The sequence below is a fragment of the Suillus bovinus genome (assembly GCF_016758785.1).
Source record: "Suillus bovinus strain UH-Sbo-P2 chromosome Unknown EDB93scaffold_6, whole genome shotgun sequence".
NCBI classification, from domain to species: Eukaryota; Fungi; Basidiomycota; class Agaricomycetes; order Boletales; family Suillaceae; genus Suillus; species Suillus bovinus.
This window is the reverse complement of record NW_024542062.1, coordinates 80,608-94,640: the sequence shown is the minus strand read 5'-3', so window position 1 is coordinate 94,640 and position 14,033 is coordinate 80,608. Positions and strand designations below refer to the sequence as shown.

General features: G+C 48.8%; 6 protein-coding genes and 1 non-coding gene across 7 annotated transcripts; 3 read left to right on the top strand and 4 right to left on the bottom strand.

The window, feature by feature from the left end:
• The first annotated feature begins 832 nt into the window (after positions 1-832).
• EDB93DRAFT_732659 (cytochrome P450) lies at positions 833-3,508 on the top strand. The gene is made up of 10 exons (XM_041457261.1): positions 833-1,272; positions 1,333-1,666; positions 1,729-1,806; positions 1,863-2,085; positions 2,136-2,159; positions 2,213-2,287; positions 2,342-2,501; positions 2,562-2,803; positions 2,857-2,946; positions 3,002-3,508. The coding sequence occupies exons 1-10, from the start codon at positions 1,192-1,194 to the stop codon at positions 3,402-3,404; spliced, it is 1,710 nt and encodes a 569-aa protein (XP_041311630.1). The 5' UTR covers positions 833-1,191; the 3' UTR covers positions 3,405-3,508.
• Positions 3,509-4,933: 1,425 nt separating this feature from the next.
• EDB93DRAFT_732274 (uncharacterized protein) lies at positions 4,934-5,454 on the bottom strand. Its single transcript, XM_041457260.1, has one exon. It carries the CDS (start codon positions 5,398-5,400, stop codon positions 5,068-5,070), a length of 333 nt encoding a protein of 110 aa, XP_041311629.1. The 5' UTR covers positions 5,401-5,454; the 3' UTR covers positions 4,934-5,067.
• Positions 5,364-7,085, top strand: EDB93DRAFT_1121935 (Acetokinase family-domain-containing protein). Its single transcript, XM_041448577.1, has 6 exons — positions 5,364-5,429; positions 5,483-5,914; positions 5,964-6,148; positions 6,201-6,241; positions 6,288-6,521; positions 6,578-7,085. Exons 1-6 carry the CDS (start codon positions 5,404-5,406, stop codon positions 7,031-7,033), a joined length of 1,374 nt encoding a protein of 457 aa, XP_041311628.1. The 5' UTR covers positions 5,364-5,403; the 3' UTR covers positions 7,034-7,085.
• Positions 7,086-7,098: 13 nt separating this feature from the next.
• EDB93DRAFT_1121928 (uncharacterized protein) lies at positions 7,099-10,032 on the bottom strand. The gene is made up of 5 exons (XM_041448576.1): positions 9,899-10,032; positions 9,816-9,849; positions 9,567-9,760; positions 9,239-9,511; positions 7,099-9,174 (listed from the first exon to the last, which is right to left on the bottom strand). The coding sequence occupies exons 1-5, from the start codon at positions 9,928-9,930 to the stop codon at positions 7,533-7,535; spliced, it is 2,175 nt and encodes a 724-aa protein (XP_041311627.1). The 5' UTR covers positions 9,931-10,032; the 3' UTR covers positions 7,099-7,532.
• Positions 10,033-10,398: 366 nt separating this feature from the next.
• On the bottom strand, positions 10,399-12,042 carry EDB93DRAFT_731964 (P-loop containing nucleoside triphosphate hydrolase protein). The gene is made up of 5 exons (XM_041457259.1): positions 11,903-12,042; positions 11,497-11,822; positions 11,409-11,442; positions 11,164-11,357; positions 10,399-11,110 (listed from the first exon to the last, which is right to left on the bottom strand). The coding sequence occupies exons 2-5, from the start codon at positions 11,652-11,654 to the stop codon at positions 10,486-10,488; spliced, it is 1,011 nt and encodes a 336-aa protein (XP_041311626.1). The 5' UTR covers positions 11,655-11,822; positions 11,903-12,042; the 3' UTR covers positions 10,399-10,485.
• A 421-nt stretch (positions 12,043-12,463) lies between these two features.
• EDB93DRAFT_t21 lies at positions 12,464-12,549 on the bottom strand. The gene has a single exon. It is a non-coding gene; the product is annotated as a tRNA-Ala (tRNA).
• Positions 12,550-12,790: 241 nt separating this feature from the next.
• On the top strand, positions 12,791-13,889 carry EDB93DRAFT_1077619 (C5-sterol desaturase; the record flags this gene model as incomplete). The annotated part of the gene is made up of 5 exons (XM_041445325.1): positions 12,791-13,230; positions 13,279-13,379; positions 13,432-13,577; positions 13,629-13,733; positions 13,800-13,889. 5 exons carry the CDS (start codon positions 12,791-12,793, stop codon positions 13,887-13,889), a joined length of 882 nt encoding a protein of 293 aa, XP_041311625.1.
• Positions 13,890-14,033: the final 144 nt, after the last annotated feature.

Below are 14,033 nucleotides of genomic sequence, written 5' to 3'. Positions count from 1 at the left end.
CGACTTATCACTTACCAGATGGACCTCGACCAGTAATCACGATGCTATAATGTGCCTGTCGCCGCATTCCGCATGGTGATCTGTCAGGGTGCTCGAGGGATTCATCTTCCCGTCAATTTTGGTCAGTAGACGTTTCTTCTGTACGGAAAGGCTTACCAAGTTACATCGAGCGTCTATTCTTAATCTTGGACATCGTGATGATGCATTTCTGGTGCAGTAATGGGACCCTAGTTTTGTAATAGTGGCACTCCGGAGCTTGTGTTGATCCAGGGGGATCAGGGCACAGAACCGTGGTCAGTCCATTTGGGCTATCTGGGGCGAAACGTGTTTTTTTTTTCAATGTCAGGCTTCCCATTCTGACTGTATCCTCGTTAATAAGCCGAAATGGTATTGGTATCCGATCAATACCATACATGGTGATGCAGGGTCACTCCAAGCCCTCTCCCCTCCCCCGCACGAGGGTTGAGGTCGGGGCCGATACAAAATGTTTTCATGATGTATAAGCGCTCACGATTTGGCGCTGTTCGGTCAAAGTGGGCGGCGGCCTGGTCCGGTCCTATATTATAAACATTATTTTGGGTTGTACTGTTTCATCCCCGCCTGTTAGTACATGAGTTTCGGCATATTCCGTACTCGACCTAAAAAGGTATTACTGTTCAGTATTGAAAGACATGGAACTGCAACCAGGAGATCATTTTCAGACCAGAAATGAGCTCACAGCTTTATGCCGATCCCCCGGAAGTGCCAACCTAGCAGGAAAAGTGGGTACAGGCACGCGAGGACCTGGAAACCCTGCACATTAACTTAAGTCCACGGACATCACTCAGGTGAGTTTTACATCCTTCTCGGCACTTGTCGCTTTCCGTCACCGCGGCTTTGCTTGCCTAATACTGTTGAACTAACCGAGTTTTGCCCCGTACAACTTGTCGTACAGGCTAACTTACTCCATATTCATTTGATTGTCCAAGTAACCAACTCCCACCCACCCGCTCCTTGTGAGGCCACAGCCGGATGATTGTTATCTATTTCCATCCGTCATGCCGCCATCTCTCTTTAGATCCCTACTCTCTGCGACTCATCTGGCCTTGGCCAATATGTGCTATGTCGAATTCTTCTTTTTGATTCCGACTTCCGATATTTCGCCTCCCTCTTAAATACAGCTTTCGTATCGGCTTTGCAATATGTGTCCCAATGCCCACATACTCAATCCACCAAAACATCTCTCCGCTATCCCTGCAAGGTGGCTTTCTTGTCGTGGTGGCCGCAGGCCTCGTGAGTGACCAATATATGCCGTGTATTATCATATCACTTTTTGACCCTGATTCTTCATAGCTTTGTCATTTTATATTCAAACGTCACGAGCCCACTAGTCCGCTCTCCCACCTAGGCTTGCTCATTGTAGTTCCTGCCATCCTTTCCACCTTGTTTTTGCCCAACTCATCAACCTTTACCCGCGCATTCGGTTCGGTTTACCTTTTGTATTTCTCTACTGTTCTCCTTTCCGTGATCGTATACCGTCTATCCCCCTGGCATCCACTTGCCAGATACCCTGGCCCCATCCCATGTCGCATCTCAAAGTTCTGGATGGTATGGGTCTCTCGTAATGGAAAGCAGCACATTTACTACTCAAAACTGCACCAAACCTATGGCGACGTCGTCAGAATCGGTGAATAACCTCTTCACTCAATACTCATCATCTGAATCTGACCTTCTTTTTTCTTCATCTAGGCCCTAATGAGTTATCAATACGAGACGTCAATGCTGTTGTTCCGTTGATGGGTAGTAATGGGTTTCCCAAAGGACCTCGTCAGTCATCTACTGCGCTCTGATATGTGGCGCCCGGTCCTAATTTAGATACGCAGACTGGGATGGGCGCATGGCTGAGCAATCATCCACGAGAACAGTCATTTCGGTGAGGGATCCCGTAGAGCACGCGCGACGCAGAAAGCCTTGGCATAGGGCTTTCAGCGTCGCTGCACTTAAAGGCTACGACGAGATTCTTGGCAAGCGAGTTCAACAATTCGTAACAGTCCTCGAGCAACAGACACAACCCTTCAACCTCGCTGAGCTCATAAGTCATTTCACGTGCGCCTCCCCACTTGTCTACTTTCTGGTTCCTGACTTAGACGACGTAGGTTTGATTTCATGAGTGACATGGCGTGAGTCCGCATGTTATTTGAATGTTTCTCATCAAACTAAACGATTTCCCAAGATTTGGCGGAGGTTCAGAGATGTTGCGTGACGGTGATAAGGACAATACTTGGCATCTGCTGGAAAGTGGCCTTCCGTGAGTACAATAATACCATAAAGAAAGAAAAACTAAAATTATATCGCACTCTAGAACTGCTCTAGTTCTGTCTCACGTGCCATGGCTCGGCAAGTACTACGCTAGCTTGCCAGGAATCGGGGAAGGCCTCAAGAAATTTAGAACGTTCTGTCAAGCACGCGCTATGCTCAGGCGGTCCGCGGGTTCTCTGTCTAAAGACCTCTTTCACTACCTGGTAATTGTTTCAATTATTTTTCTCGTTTGTATTTTTGTTGACAGTCCTTAGATTGACGAGGCGGGTCTTGAGCGTCATACGTCACCTCCAACTTTTGCGGAAGTGGCGTCTGATGGTGTCCTTGCTATAGTAGCCGGGTCTGATACTACAGCAACCACCCTAAGCTCTCTGTTTCTGTCACTTCTGAGAAATCCTCAAGCGTACTACCGGCTCCAAGCCGAAGTCGACAAATTTTTCCCTCCTGGCGAAGATGTACTTTCTACGATTCATCACCCTCATATGAGTTACCTCAATGCCGTAATGCACGTATTCAATCTTTTTTTACGGATACACTGACATCTGACACTGGTTTCAGTAACGAAACTCTACGGCTCTTCCCACCCGTTCTCAGTGGAAGTCAGCGTGGCGTCCCGAGAGGCGGTGACGACAAGTTTGTTGGCCCTTAGTAAGTGCATTATTTATATACCAACTCTAGCGAATCTAACATGCGCTTGCCGCAGCTTCGTACCCGAAGGCACCAATGCATTCGTTCATACTTATTCCCTTCATCGCGATCCTCGCTGCTTCTCCCCGTCACCTGACACGTTCTGGCCGGAGCGGTGGCTCAAACCTGAAGAGCGCGCGGCGCTCCCATCATTTGATTCAAAGGGCCTTGATAAATTCCCGATCGTTCATGACACCAAGGCTTTTGTTCCGTTCTCCTTCGGTCCCATGCATTGCGTTGGAAAACAGCTCGCATATCAAGAATTACGTATGGCAGTTTGTGCGATGATGCACCGACTAAACTTTAGCTTTGCTCCGGGATACGACCCAGAGTCCTGGGAACGGGACTTGAAGGATTTCTTTGTTGCCATGAAGGGGGGCCTGCAGGTTGTCTTATCTCCACGGAATCTAACTGCTTGAACGGCCTGAGAGTTGCACAGACGCGATGGTTATCTTACAGCGCTTAGTTATTGATCATTCATGCATCCATCTAATCTCGTTATCACGGATGTATATGTGCAGTGACTAGTCCTCTTGTATTCACTGTGATTGTATTGTATTTTTTTCGGGAGCCGATCGTGGTCATCATCATCTTCAAATTTGTAGCGGGAATCTGTCAGCTGATGGATGTTCAGGGCGCGTCTGAATCACCTGGCGTCATTGATCACTGGATCAGGTCCTCCGGCCACATTTCAGTGTCCCAATATAAAAATCATAGCACCGGATGAGGAAGCACCGAGCCAGAATATTTATTTCTATCTCCGCATCTCAGAAATTCAGAATCCCTCACAAATCAGTAGATCATCCATCAAAATAAAAATAACTGGAAACACCGTGACACGGGAGCTTCGAGATATCCACCAATGGCCAATAAGACAATATTGTCAAGCACCGAGTTATATGTGTTTCATTCAATCTTGCTAGATCGTGAGTTGGCGACTTCACAAAAAAAGGCTATCGGTGATGGAGCTAATTTTGTGTTATCGCTTGGCAAGAGATAGCGATCACTCCCGCGTACTGCGGTAACTTTTGAAGACATTTGGACCCGCAGCGACTTGGCCAGTAGAGCCAGATCTGAGAAGCAAATCTGGTTTCACGGCACCGGGAGAAGTGTATAGCAATGTTGTTCCTCGGAGAAGCAACGGAGGGGAAATCAGGTGCAGCATTCAAAGACTGCAAAAGGATATAGTTTTCTCAGTGAATTGCGAGTCAAAGGCCCTGACTAGTTTGAATACCGGCCGAAACGTCCGGAGCATCCCAATGCATCCGCTTGAGGGATGGTGATGCTTGAGCGGCCAGAAGTCGACAGAAGTTGCCAATAGTCGATGCGGAGCCTCGGACAAACGTTGGACACCGAATTTCAACCTGAACGTAAGAACATGATTCGATGTCAGTATGTAAAGCAGACAAATATTATTTGATTAAACCTCGAGGAGCCGTTCTCGGCTCAGCGGTCGACCGGCGGCAACACCTGTAAGCAATAAAGATCCGAGTCATGAATCAACCTAAAGTTGCCGAAACTTTGGAAAGCTGTATAATCCCTCAGGCATCGCTGAGTGAGCTCTAGTACTACTATTGTAGCATTGCTGTGTAACGCACTATGCTAAACTCAGTCCGTCAGATTGAACTTTCGCAAAAACCCCATTGGCAGTCGGTGCTTACAATTGATATTCCAATGAGAGCTTGGAGCCATGATACCGCATGACCGGTGACCTTTAGAACCGCACGCATAAGTTCCGGTATGAAAATTCGTTGTGTCGTCAGAGTTATTCGCAATTTGGCAAAAAGAGCGCAACTCTGGTCCATACATGACATAGTCAACGGTAGTAGAGGGGGAAGAATCTATCCGAAGAATTCTCCGGTATCTGTGTCCGAATAACGCTCCAAGTCGTGGACGCGGGATCCTCGGGCGATGCACAAGGTGCACCCGAAAATTAAATAGATGAAATGAAATGGATTCTGCAAAAAAGGGGAAGAGGAATCACGGGGAGCAAAGTAAAAACGGTTGATTAATAAAAGACACGACTTGACAACATGTGTGTCTAGACCTATCAAAGAGATCAAATGGAAGTAGTCCGATTGATCATCTACCGTGACATGTTGAACGTTGAACCGTGATATCACAATGCCACGACAAAAGTAGCTGCATCGTGCTGTCTAGCGTCGAGATTAGAGATGGTGACAGCATAGGGCGCTTCAGATGTAAATGGTAGTGCTCGGTTTTCACGGATGGATGTTCCTGAGGAACGTGCGAGCTCGGGCACGCCGGAATGAACATTGCAAGTGGAGTAAATGTTATGGCAATTAGAGAATGCTGCGGAAAGGATACATGAATTAACTTGCTCGACCAAAAAGATTGGTGTGCTGATGATACTGAAAGCTGAAGAAAAAAACATACGCGGCATCTTGCAACCATCGGATGTGTAGGTATGCGGTCACGTGCATGTAGGTCAGCTTATTCAATCTATAATTCTAATTTCTGAACGTCGGTACTTCAGTACTTACTGCCCTCTGAGAGAACCTGCAGAGTTACTTACAATCAGCACTACCATGTCGCTTGTGCTGGCTGTGAATGCCGGTTCGTCGTCGCTCAAAATTTCACTCTTCCACCGTTCTGCTGAGAATGCCGCGAATCCGGTATTACTCCTATCCTCGTCCACATCATCCATATTCGCCCCTCCAGCCAAGTTTAGGCTTAGTTTTATCGCCTATCAACACAGGTCATTGAACGAAGAAGTCGACTCTATCCATGATCATGCATCGGCATTTACGCACTTCTTGGATCGCCTCAAGGAAGAAGCGAGCGTCGACCTAATTGACATTAAGCACGTTGCACATCGTGTGGTGCATGGTGGCGACTACATAAGCCCTGTCATGATATGCAAAGAATCCTATCACCATATCAAAAGACTGTATGGCCTTGCTCCTCTGTACGTTCTCTCCTGGCTTGTATTCCGTGCTGCATTACGAAGCTTGTAGACACAATGGATCCGCTCTTGCTGTCATCAAGTTAGCCGTTGGCGTCCTTCCGCACGCGAAATCTATAGCATTTTTTGACAGTGCATTCCACAAAGATATTCCGGCTCATGTAGCTACCTATGCGATCAATCAGCAAGTAGCGCACGAGAGGGGGTTGAGGAAATACGGTTTCCATGGTTTAAGCTGTATGCACTCATCTGTCCTCGCTAAAATGTTGCTGACGCTGTACCTTCCTAGACGCGTTCATGTTGCGAGCGGTGGCTGCGCATCTTAACAAGGTATCTGGTATCTTGATGTTTGATTGTGACATTCTGACCTCCTAAGGCTCCGAATACTCTAAACATAATCGCTCTTCATATCGGTTCGGGGGCTTCCATGTGCGCCATCCGCAATGGCCAGTCCATCGATACAAGTATGGGGTTGACTCCACTCAGTGGACTACCTGGAGCTACGCGCGCTGGTGACATAGACGCGAGCCTAATTTTCCATTACAGCAGTGGGTCTCCGGCGCGTATGAGCCAGGACCCTAGTATTCCAGAGGAAGCCAAAGTGACAGAAGTTCGAATATTTTCTTTCGTTTGTGAAATAGAAGCTCAAGCGCTCATTCTTGGCAGGCTGAGGAGATCCTTAACTTGAAATCAGGTTGGAAGGGACTCACCGGTACAGCCGACTTCAAGGAGATCACGGAGAAGGCGAATACAAGTATACATTCTGATCCTATATCTCGCACCGCAGACCCGAATACGCTTGCATTCCGCATCATGTTAGATCGCATACTCCATTTTGCCGGGGCATATCATCTGGCTCTCCACGGAGACGTTGATGCTCTGGTTTTTGCGGGAGGCGTGGGAGAACGAAGTGCCCAGTTGAGATGTGCTGTCGGAGAAGCTGTCGCGTGCCTCGGGTTCACGGTAATCGACGAGACAAAGAACAGTCGAGTGAATGATGACGAAGGGATCATTGTGGATATCGGGAGGAATGACGGGAGGAAGAGGATGCTAGTTTGCCACACTGACGAGCAGCTTGAGATGGCAAGAGAGTGTTCTCTTGCAGATCAATTCTGGACATAATCATAATAATAATTAGTAATACAAGTATTTGCAGTGGCGGGTTCAACGTTCTCCCATTGCATTGCTACCATGATCAAGAAAGAGTCTTCGTCCGGCGGATCGAGCTTGTCGAAGCCTCGACACGGACACGGACTCTTGGCAGTGAAAGCTTCACGCACCAGCTGACTGGCAGCCCGCGGACTACGAGCCGGCGTCGAGAGCCGATGTCGATGTGTTCTCCCCGAAACAATCGTTTACCCGCCGGGTCCTGATTGCCTGGACCCCTGGCAATCATGAACAACTTGGTTCAACACAGTGGCAACACGTGTCACATGCCACAGCGCAGTGTGCGCTGAGGTTGGTCGTCTGCAGATCATTCATTCCAGTACTACAAGGTAAATAAGTACTGTAACGAGGTAAGGGAATAATCTAGTACTCTGTCGTGCATGATGATCGGTTCAATAGGTTAAGGACTAACGCTGGTCAATTCTCGCGGAACGCAGGGCTACATAATCGAGGCTCACTTCCTCATCTTCGTCGTTCCCCACCACGTCATGGCTGCCTTCCATACCACAAATGGTAGATTCGGCAACAGAACGCCTGGCAGGGGCAAGCTACGTTCGAGCGAACTTTGTTCCTCGATGTCAGTCAATCTTCGTTCGTAGTCTAGCTTCGCTTCCTGAGCCCGCTCGCGCGCTTTCGCCAGTTCTTCCTCGAGCTGCTGACTCTTCTTCTTTTCTGTTACTTCTTTTTGACGGGCTTGTTCTGCCAAAATTGCGCTCTGCTCCTCCGATTCTGTAACCAACTGTCTCAGTCGAGCAAGTTCTTCCTCCGCCTGCCTTCGGTGCTCCTCTTCTCGTTTCTTCTGTTCTTCAAGAAGTCTGACACGCTCTAATTCTTGCGCCTTCTTAGCAGCAGCGGCTTCGCGTTCCAACTTTGCATGAGCCTCCTCCAGTTCTTTGCGTGCTCGTGCGACTTCTTGCTCCGCTGCCTTCCGTTGTTCCTCCTCGCGATGCTTGGCCAATTTTTGTAGCTCTATGAGACGCGACTGAGTTTCTTCTTCAACTTTCTTGGCGGCGGCGGCGGCCTCTTCCTGTTTGCGTGTCTCTTCGGCTTTGGCAGCCTCCTCCATCTCTCGCCGAGCACACAGGAACTCATCTTCGAGCTGTTTCCTGTGAGCTTCTTCCTCCCGAAGTTTGGCTTCATGTTTCTCGGCAAGCAGTCGTACGCGTGCATCTTCTTCCGCCTGCCTAGCCAACGCAGCTTCGCGCTCTCGGGCAATGTGCGCCTCTTCCATCTCCCGTTGCAATTGAGCAAGCTTTTCTTCGCGTTGTCGTGCTAGCTCTTGATGTTCAAGGAGATGAATTCGGGCATTTTCGACCGCCTGCTTCGCTGCGACACTCTCGGCCTCTTTTTCCGCATGAGATGTCTTGACTTCCTCCAATTCTTTCTCTTTCTGCGCAAATTCTTCTTGCAAACGTATCCGTTCCGCTTCCTCCAGAGCACGTTCCCTTTCTGCGGCTTCTATGGCAGACTTCTGCCGCTGCTGCTCAGCTTCTAGTGCTGCCAGTCTGTCCCGTTCTCGCTTGACTTCTTCGGCATGAGCAATATCGGCAATCTCTTTTGCGGTGCGTGTCTTCTCCATGTCGTCCAGAAGACTTTGGAGGTGCTTCTGGTGACTTTCTTCCGCCAGCACTCTTTCTTTGCGTTCTTCTTCTATCTCGCGAGCGTGCCGTTTCTCCTCCGCCTGCTTGGCAGCCAGAATTTCCCTCTTCCTCTGAGCATGCAGAGCTTCCTGCTGCTCTTTTTCAGTCAGGACTTTGGCGACCTCGCCTTGAAGGCCCTCCAGCGTCTCGAGTTGCTTCTGCTGCTCGGCTTCCATTTTCAGAATTAGAGCCTCTAGGCGTGCGCGCTCGGCAGCGAACTCGGCAGCCATGCGCTGAGAGTTTTGCTCGATGCGCAAGCATTCCTCCTGCTTCTTCTCGAGCTCTTCCTGAAGCTCGGCCCGAGTCTCCTCGTCTTTGGCGCGCATAGCAGCTTCCATCTCTGCTCTGAGACTACGGATCTCTTCTTTGTGGTGATCCGCTTGCTCGTCGAGGGCGCGCCTGATCTCAGCGCCCGCAGCGGTCTTCTCGATAGGCTTATGCTCGTTAACTATTCTCCTGCTGAATTCGGAGCGTAGCGGCTTGGCTGTTGATGAGATAACGAAGGGTGGTATGTGCGGACTCGAGGGTGCCATCGTGACGGAGCATCCGAGCGCCCTTCTCAAGCACGGGCTTGAAAAATTTGTCCTTACTCGCAAGCTCGGCCTCTCTAGCCTCGCCAACCTCACGTCTCACTTCTGACCACATGTTGGTCACGATAATAACGTTTTTGAGTGAGCTCTCTCCGCAAAGCTCGCGGAAGATCTTGAAGTTGCGTTTGGACGTGCCACCCATCCTGAAGTCAGAGATGCGGTGCATGTAGATGACGCCAGCTAGCCTGGTGCCATGCTCATAGCTGAAGAAATGCAGACGCTTAGCCTGAGGAAATATATTACATTGGAACCACATACGTCTGAGAGAGATATGCGGCGATCATGGTTAAAATGTCCGTATCACTTCGGGTCGTATCATCAAAGCCGGGCGTATCGATCAAGGTCACAACACGCCCGCTAACGACAAACGGCCGTGAAGTTCGTACTTCACTAGTACAACTCTCGAGGCCGCGACCAACGGGAAGGTTTGACCCGCTAGCCTTGTTGATAAACTGTGTCCGGCGAGAGTAAACAACACATGATTCGGAACAAAGAAGTTTTCCATACCGTGGATTTACCACTACCAGTAGCGCCCATGACGCTAGAAGGAGTGTCAATACATGAAGCTGAAGTTACTGAAAGGTACATACGCAATCCGGATTTCTCTGTTTGGGTTCGCCATTGTTGTAGCTCAGTAATTAACGTATGACGATCTATGCAAGAGGAGGTGCAGTTGTATACTGAGACAGGCAATACGTGGTGCAGAAACTTTGGTTGATGTGAGGAACGCGGGTGTTTAAATACGCCTGCGGGCTTATCGATTCAGCACCTACTTCCTGCGGCGGCATGGTCATCACGAGGCGCAGCCCCTAACGTGCCTAGTAGCAATGTTGAGCCCTACCTCGTTGTTTGGAGCCCTCCTTGGATGTGATCACCACTAAGAATGAATCCCGGTGTATTAGTCTGGCCTCGCTTCATCCTCGCTGAGCGCAATGTTAGTCCATTCTTGATTGGCGATTCCGTGATGCCGGGTGACTGCCCTTTAACATTGTCGGTTATTTGAAGCAGTACCACAGCTTCAGGAATTTGATGCTGATCAGGGTTGTGTCGATTACACACCAATGCATATATGGGTATCTCGTAAACATGAATGTAGTCCACACTACACTACGGGCAGGGAGTCAGGATTGTCCGTATTGTCAGCCAAACGATCGCCGGGACGATTGAATTAAGCTATTCATCCAGCACGCGCGTGGAGTTGCTCTTCTATTCTCCGAAGTTCTGCTTGATATTCGGATGCCAGCGTCGCAGCCTCATTTTGCACGCGTAAAAGCTCCGCTTCCATTTTCTCTGACTCTTCCTGGAGTTCCATTCGCGTCTCCTCATCTTGCGCCTGGGCAGCTTCCTCCATCTCTACTCGTAACTTCTCCAAGTCTTGACGGTTCCTTTCCGCCTGCTCCATGAGTTCGCGGTTCAGCTGCGCAAAAGCACCCGTCTGAGTGATGTCATTCACTGCTGCGAGTTCGCTTTGGATGCGTAAGACCACGGGGTCTATGCCAGTCAGCTTCTGAAGGATCTTGTGTGCACTTTCTTGATCATTCATGTGGCGTAGGAGAAGAGCGCCATTATCGAGGATTGGTTTAAAGAATATGTCCTTTTCGCGCAGTTCTTGTTCCCGCGCCACGGCGTCAGCCTCGTTTACGTCGCCCCACATGTTCGTAACCATGAGAACGTTGTTGTACGCCTCTTTACCGCACAGCTCTTGAAACATGGTAAAATCACGTCTTGATGTACCTCCAACTCTAACGTCGGAGATTCGGTGCATGTAAATAACACCAGACAGAAGTCTTTCTTGCTTGTGCCTGGAGGTCAACCCTGTCAGTGTGCCTAGGTTAGGATAATATAAGGTACGAACATAGTCTGCAGGTAAGCAGCTATCATCTTCAGCACGTCCGTGTCGCTTTTTGTCGTATCATCAAAGCCAGGCGTATCGATGAGAACGACGCGCTTTCCATCCAGCATGAATGATTGGGACGTCTGTACTTCGTTTGTACAGCTCTCGAGCCCCATACCAACTCGCAAATCCGAGCCGGATGCCATGTTGATGAACTATTCAAATCTTTATGAGTTTTAACGACTGGAGCACAGGGAATGTCAGACCGTTGTCTTGCCACTGCCTGTGGCGCCCATCACACTGTGGAGTTGGGCGGGTTAATCACCGCCCGACATATCGATGATAGTTACGCACGCTATGTAGATAGTCTTGGGCTCCTCCGGAGCTGGGAGTAGTGTTTTTGGCTCTGGAACTTGTTCAAGTTTCGGTGGCTTAGCCTCAACCCGGCCTGCCTCTAAATCCACGGGTTTTTTGCGTCTGGAAGGAACGAAGGAACTGACACATCCACCCATGCTGATGTCGAGGTTGGTGCTGTCTGGTTTTCGTGTGCTACAGTGGTTTTGTAGATCGTAAACGCACTGTTGTCGTGGCAAACGAAGCCTGCAGTTTAACACGTGTCCAACGCATTGCCCAGAAGCACTGAGGACGCCATGCACATCGGCCTCAGCCTAGAATCGTTACTTTATGCCATAATTGGTATTGTGATAATGCAATGAGGTGCTATTGAGTGAGGACATGCATCAGGGCGATGAAGACATACAAATGGCCCAGATGCCGATACATGACCCGCGATAGTACGCATAGTCAGCACCTGTCAACGCCATCCTGATACGAATGGACCTTGAACACATGATGATCGTGCGTTTAGGGTGGACAACAAGAACGCTAGTGCGCTGCCAATGAGGCAATTACCGCAACATTCCCGGGCTACTGGTGCCTCGCGAGAAGGACATCACGCCAACACACACGGAGGTTCACCAACTCTTCGTGATTTTTCGTGACTGTGGCCGCACCAACTCCAGTGTCAGATCGCTGCGTGTGTTTGTGATAATTTTGTATTCGGTGACATATAGCTAGCGTCGGCGGACCGCGTGTGTATTTGTGGGCTCCCGTGTTATTTTTGCGGGTTCTAGAAACATTACCGTGACTACAATAGTGACGGTGTGAGCCTGTTACTGAACGTGAGCTTGAAGACCACGCACGCTGGTGAATCCCACAGTCGTGATGAACTGGGATGCTCGTGCCATTCTGTCCCGAAGCGATGTCATTTAGATGATGGAGATGGTCTGGAAGCAGGTGGATAAGTGTCAAAGAAAAAAGTTGGACGTTCAGGGGATTGAACCCTGGACCTTATACAAATTGGATGCTTAGTGCAAAGCATACGCGCTACCACTGCGCTAAACGCCCTTGTTAAATCGTACGACCTTTTGAATTATCAATTCGCTTTACAAGTTTAAACTTTAATATTTTGGTTGCCGCTGAGTTTTGTTTGTACCTTGAAATTAAAATTAGCCATGTTGGGATGCTTTGTCATGCCGTCGGTCAAAAAAGTGGTTCGATGAGCATGTCATATAAAAGAGTTGTACCGAACGCTGTCGGTTTACTCCCTAGTACCTGCTGGTTGACTCCCAAGTGACAGTTTTTCATCATGGATCTTGTTCTGCACCTCGCAGATGACTATCTTCTCGACAATGCGTGGGCGCGGCTGCTTCCTCTCAACGATAACCTAGTTCACTCGTCTGCAAACTTCACGTCAATCATGCATCATGTTCAGCAGTCTGCCTGGCCTCGTGACTACATCCCTAGACAAATTATCTCTCTCATCGTAATCAACCTCGTGGGCGTTCACTTTCTATATTTCTTGTTCGCGTGGCTCTCCTACAAATTTATTTTCAACCATGAGATGATGCGCCATCCACGCTTCCTAGAGAATCAGGTTAAACTGGAGATACAAAGCAGTCTACAAGCTTTTCCCGTAATGACAATTCTAACTCTGCCTTGGTTCCAAGCAGAGGTAATGGGTTATTCACAACTCTACGACAATGTAGAAGATTATGGTTGGACTTACTTTGTACTATCAATACCATTGTAAGTACTTTCCCTCACCTGTGACATTCACTCAACATTTATTGTTAGCTTCTTGATTTTCACCGACTACGGAATTTACTGGATTCACCGACTACTGCATCATCCCAGTGTATACAAAACACTTCACAAGACTCACCACAAGTGGATAGGTATGTTGCTTCTCTCTGCATCCCGTCTTCTTATGCTTAAATATCTCGGTAGTGCCGACCCCCTTTGCGTCTCACGCCTTCCACCCCGTTGACGGTTACCTCCAATCTGTCCCGTATCACCTCTTCGTGTTTTTATTCCCTCTTCACCGATGGTTATATCTCGGCCTCTTCGTTTTCGTCAATTTCTGGACTATTATCGTGCGTGCCTTGCATTACCCACATGGGCCACTCTGACGTTAACGATATCAGATCCACGATTCCGATATGATTACGGGACACGCCCTTGAAACGATGATAAACGGACCCGCCCATCACACACTCCATCATCTTTACTTTACGGTTAACTACGGTCAGGTACGCAATACCGTTCATGCCTTTCTCATGGTTGTCTCCTAATACTTCTTCTCCCCACACACTCAGTACTTCACGTGGGCAGATCGCGTCAGTGGTTCGTACCGCCAGCCTGAGTCGTCCCTCGATCCCATGCTAGACATCAAGAAAAAGTCATAAAGATGATTGCGGCGAACCTATTCATATTCCAATTATTGACTTCTGTCACGCACTTTGCCTCGTTGAAGTTGAATACATTTTTACACTACCTGCTTGCTTTTCATTGTCACTACTCGTCATCTCACTATCAATGCGATAAAATCA

Excerpts from the sequence above, each read along its gene's own strand:
- EDB93DRAFT_732274 (XM_041457260.1), bottom strand. The coding sequence starts at position 5,400 with ATGGTTGCAAGATGCCGCGTATGTTTTTTTCTTCAGCTTTCAGTATCA.
- EDB93DRAFT_1121935 (XM_041448577.1), top strand. The coding sequence starts at position 5,404 with ATGTGTAGGTATGCGGTCACGTGCAT. Across the intron at positions 5,915-5,963 it reads CTGTATGGCCTTGCTCCTCT|ACACAATGGATCCGCTCTTG; the intron begins GTACGTTCTCTC and ends CGAAGCTTGTAG. Across the intron at positions 6,522-6,577 it reads AGGAAGCCAAAGTGACAGAA|GCTGAGGAGATCCTTAACTT; the intron begins GTTCGAATATTT and ends CATTCTTGGCAG.
- EDB93DRAFT_732659 (XM_041457261.1), top strand. The coding sequence starts at position 1,192 with ATGCCCACATACTCAATCCACCAAAACATCTCTCCGCTATCCCTGCAA. Across the intron at positions 2,160-2,212 it reads GATTTCATGAGTGACATGGC|ATTTGGCGGAGGTTCAGAGA; the intron begins GTGAGTCCGCAT and ends CGATTTCCCAAG. Across the intron at positions 2,288-2,341 it reads CTGCTGGAAAGTGGCCTTCC|AACTGCTCTAGTTCTGTCTC; the intron begins GTGAGTACAATA and ends ATCGCACTCTAG.
- EDB93DRAFT_731964 (XM_041457259.1), bottom strand. The coding sequence starts at position 11,654 with ATGGGTGGATGTGTCAGTTCCTTCGTTCCTTCCAGACGCAAAAAACCC. Across the intron at positions 11,443-11,496 it reads CCCAAGACTATCTACATAGC|TGTGATGGGCGCCACAGGCA; the intron begins GTGCGTAACTAT and ends CCAACTCCACAG. Across the intron at positions 11,358-11,408 it reads CAGGCAGTGGCAAGACAACG|TTCATCAACATGGCATCCGG; the intron begins GTCTGACATTCC and ends AGATTTGAATAG.
- EDB93DRAFT_1121928 (XM_041448576.1), bottom strand. The coding sequence starts at position 9,930 with ATGGCGAACCCAAACAGAGAAATCCGGATTGC. Across the intron at positions 9,850-9,898 it reads AACAGAGAAATCCGGATTGC|CGTCATGGGCGCTACTGGTA; the intron begins GTATGTACCTTT and ends CACTCCTTCTAG. Across the intron at positions 9,761-9,815 it reads CTGGTAGTGGTAAATCCACG|TTTATCAACAAGGCTAGCGG; the intron begins GTATGGAAAACT and ends CGCCGGACACAG.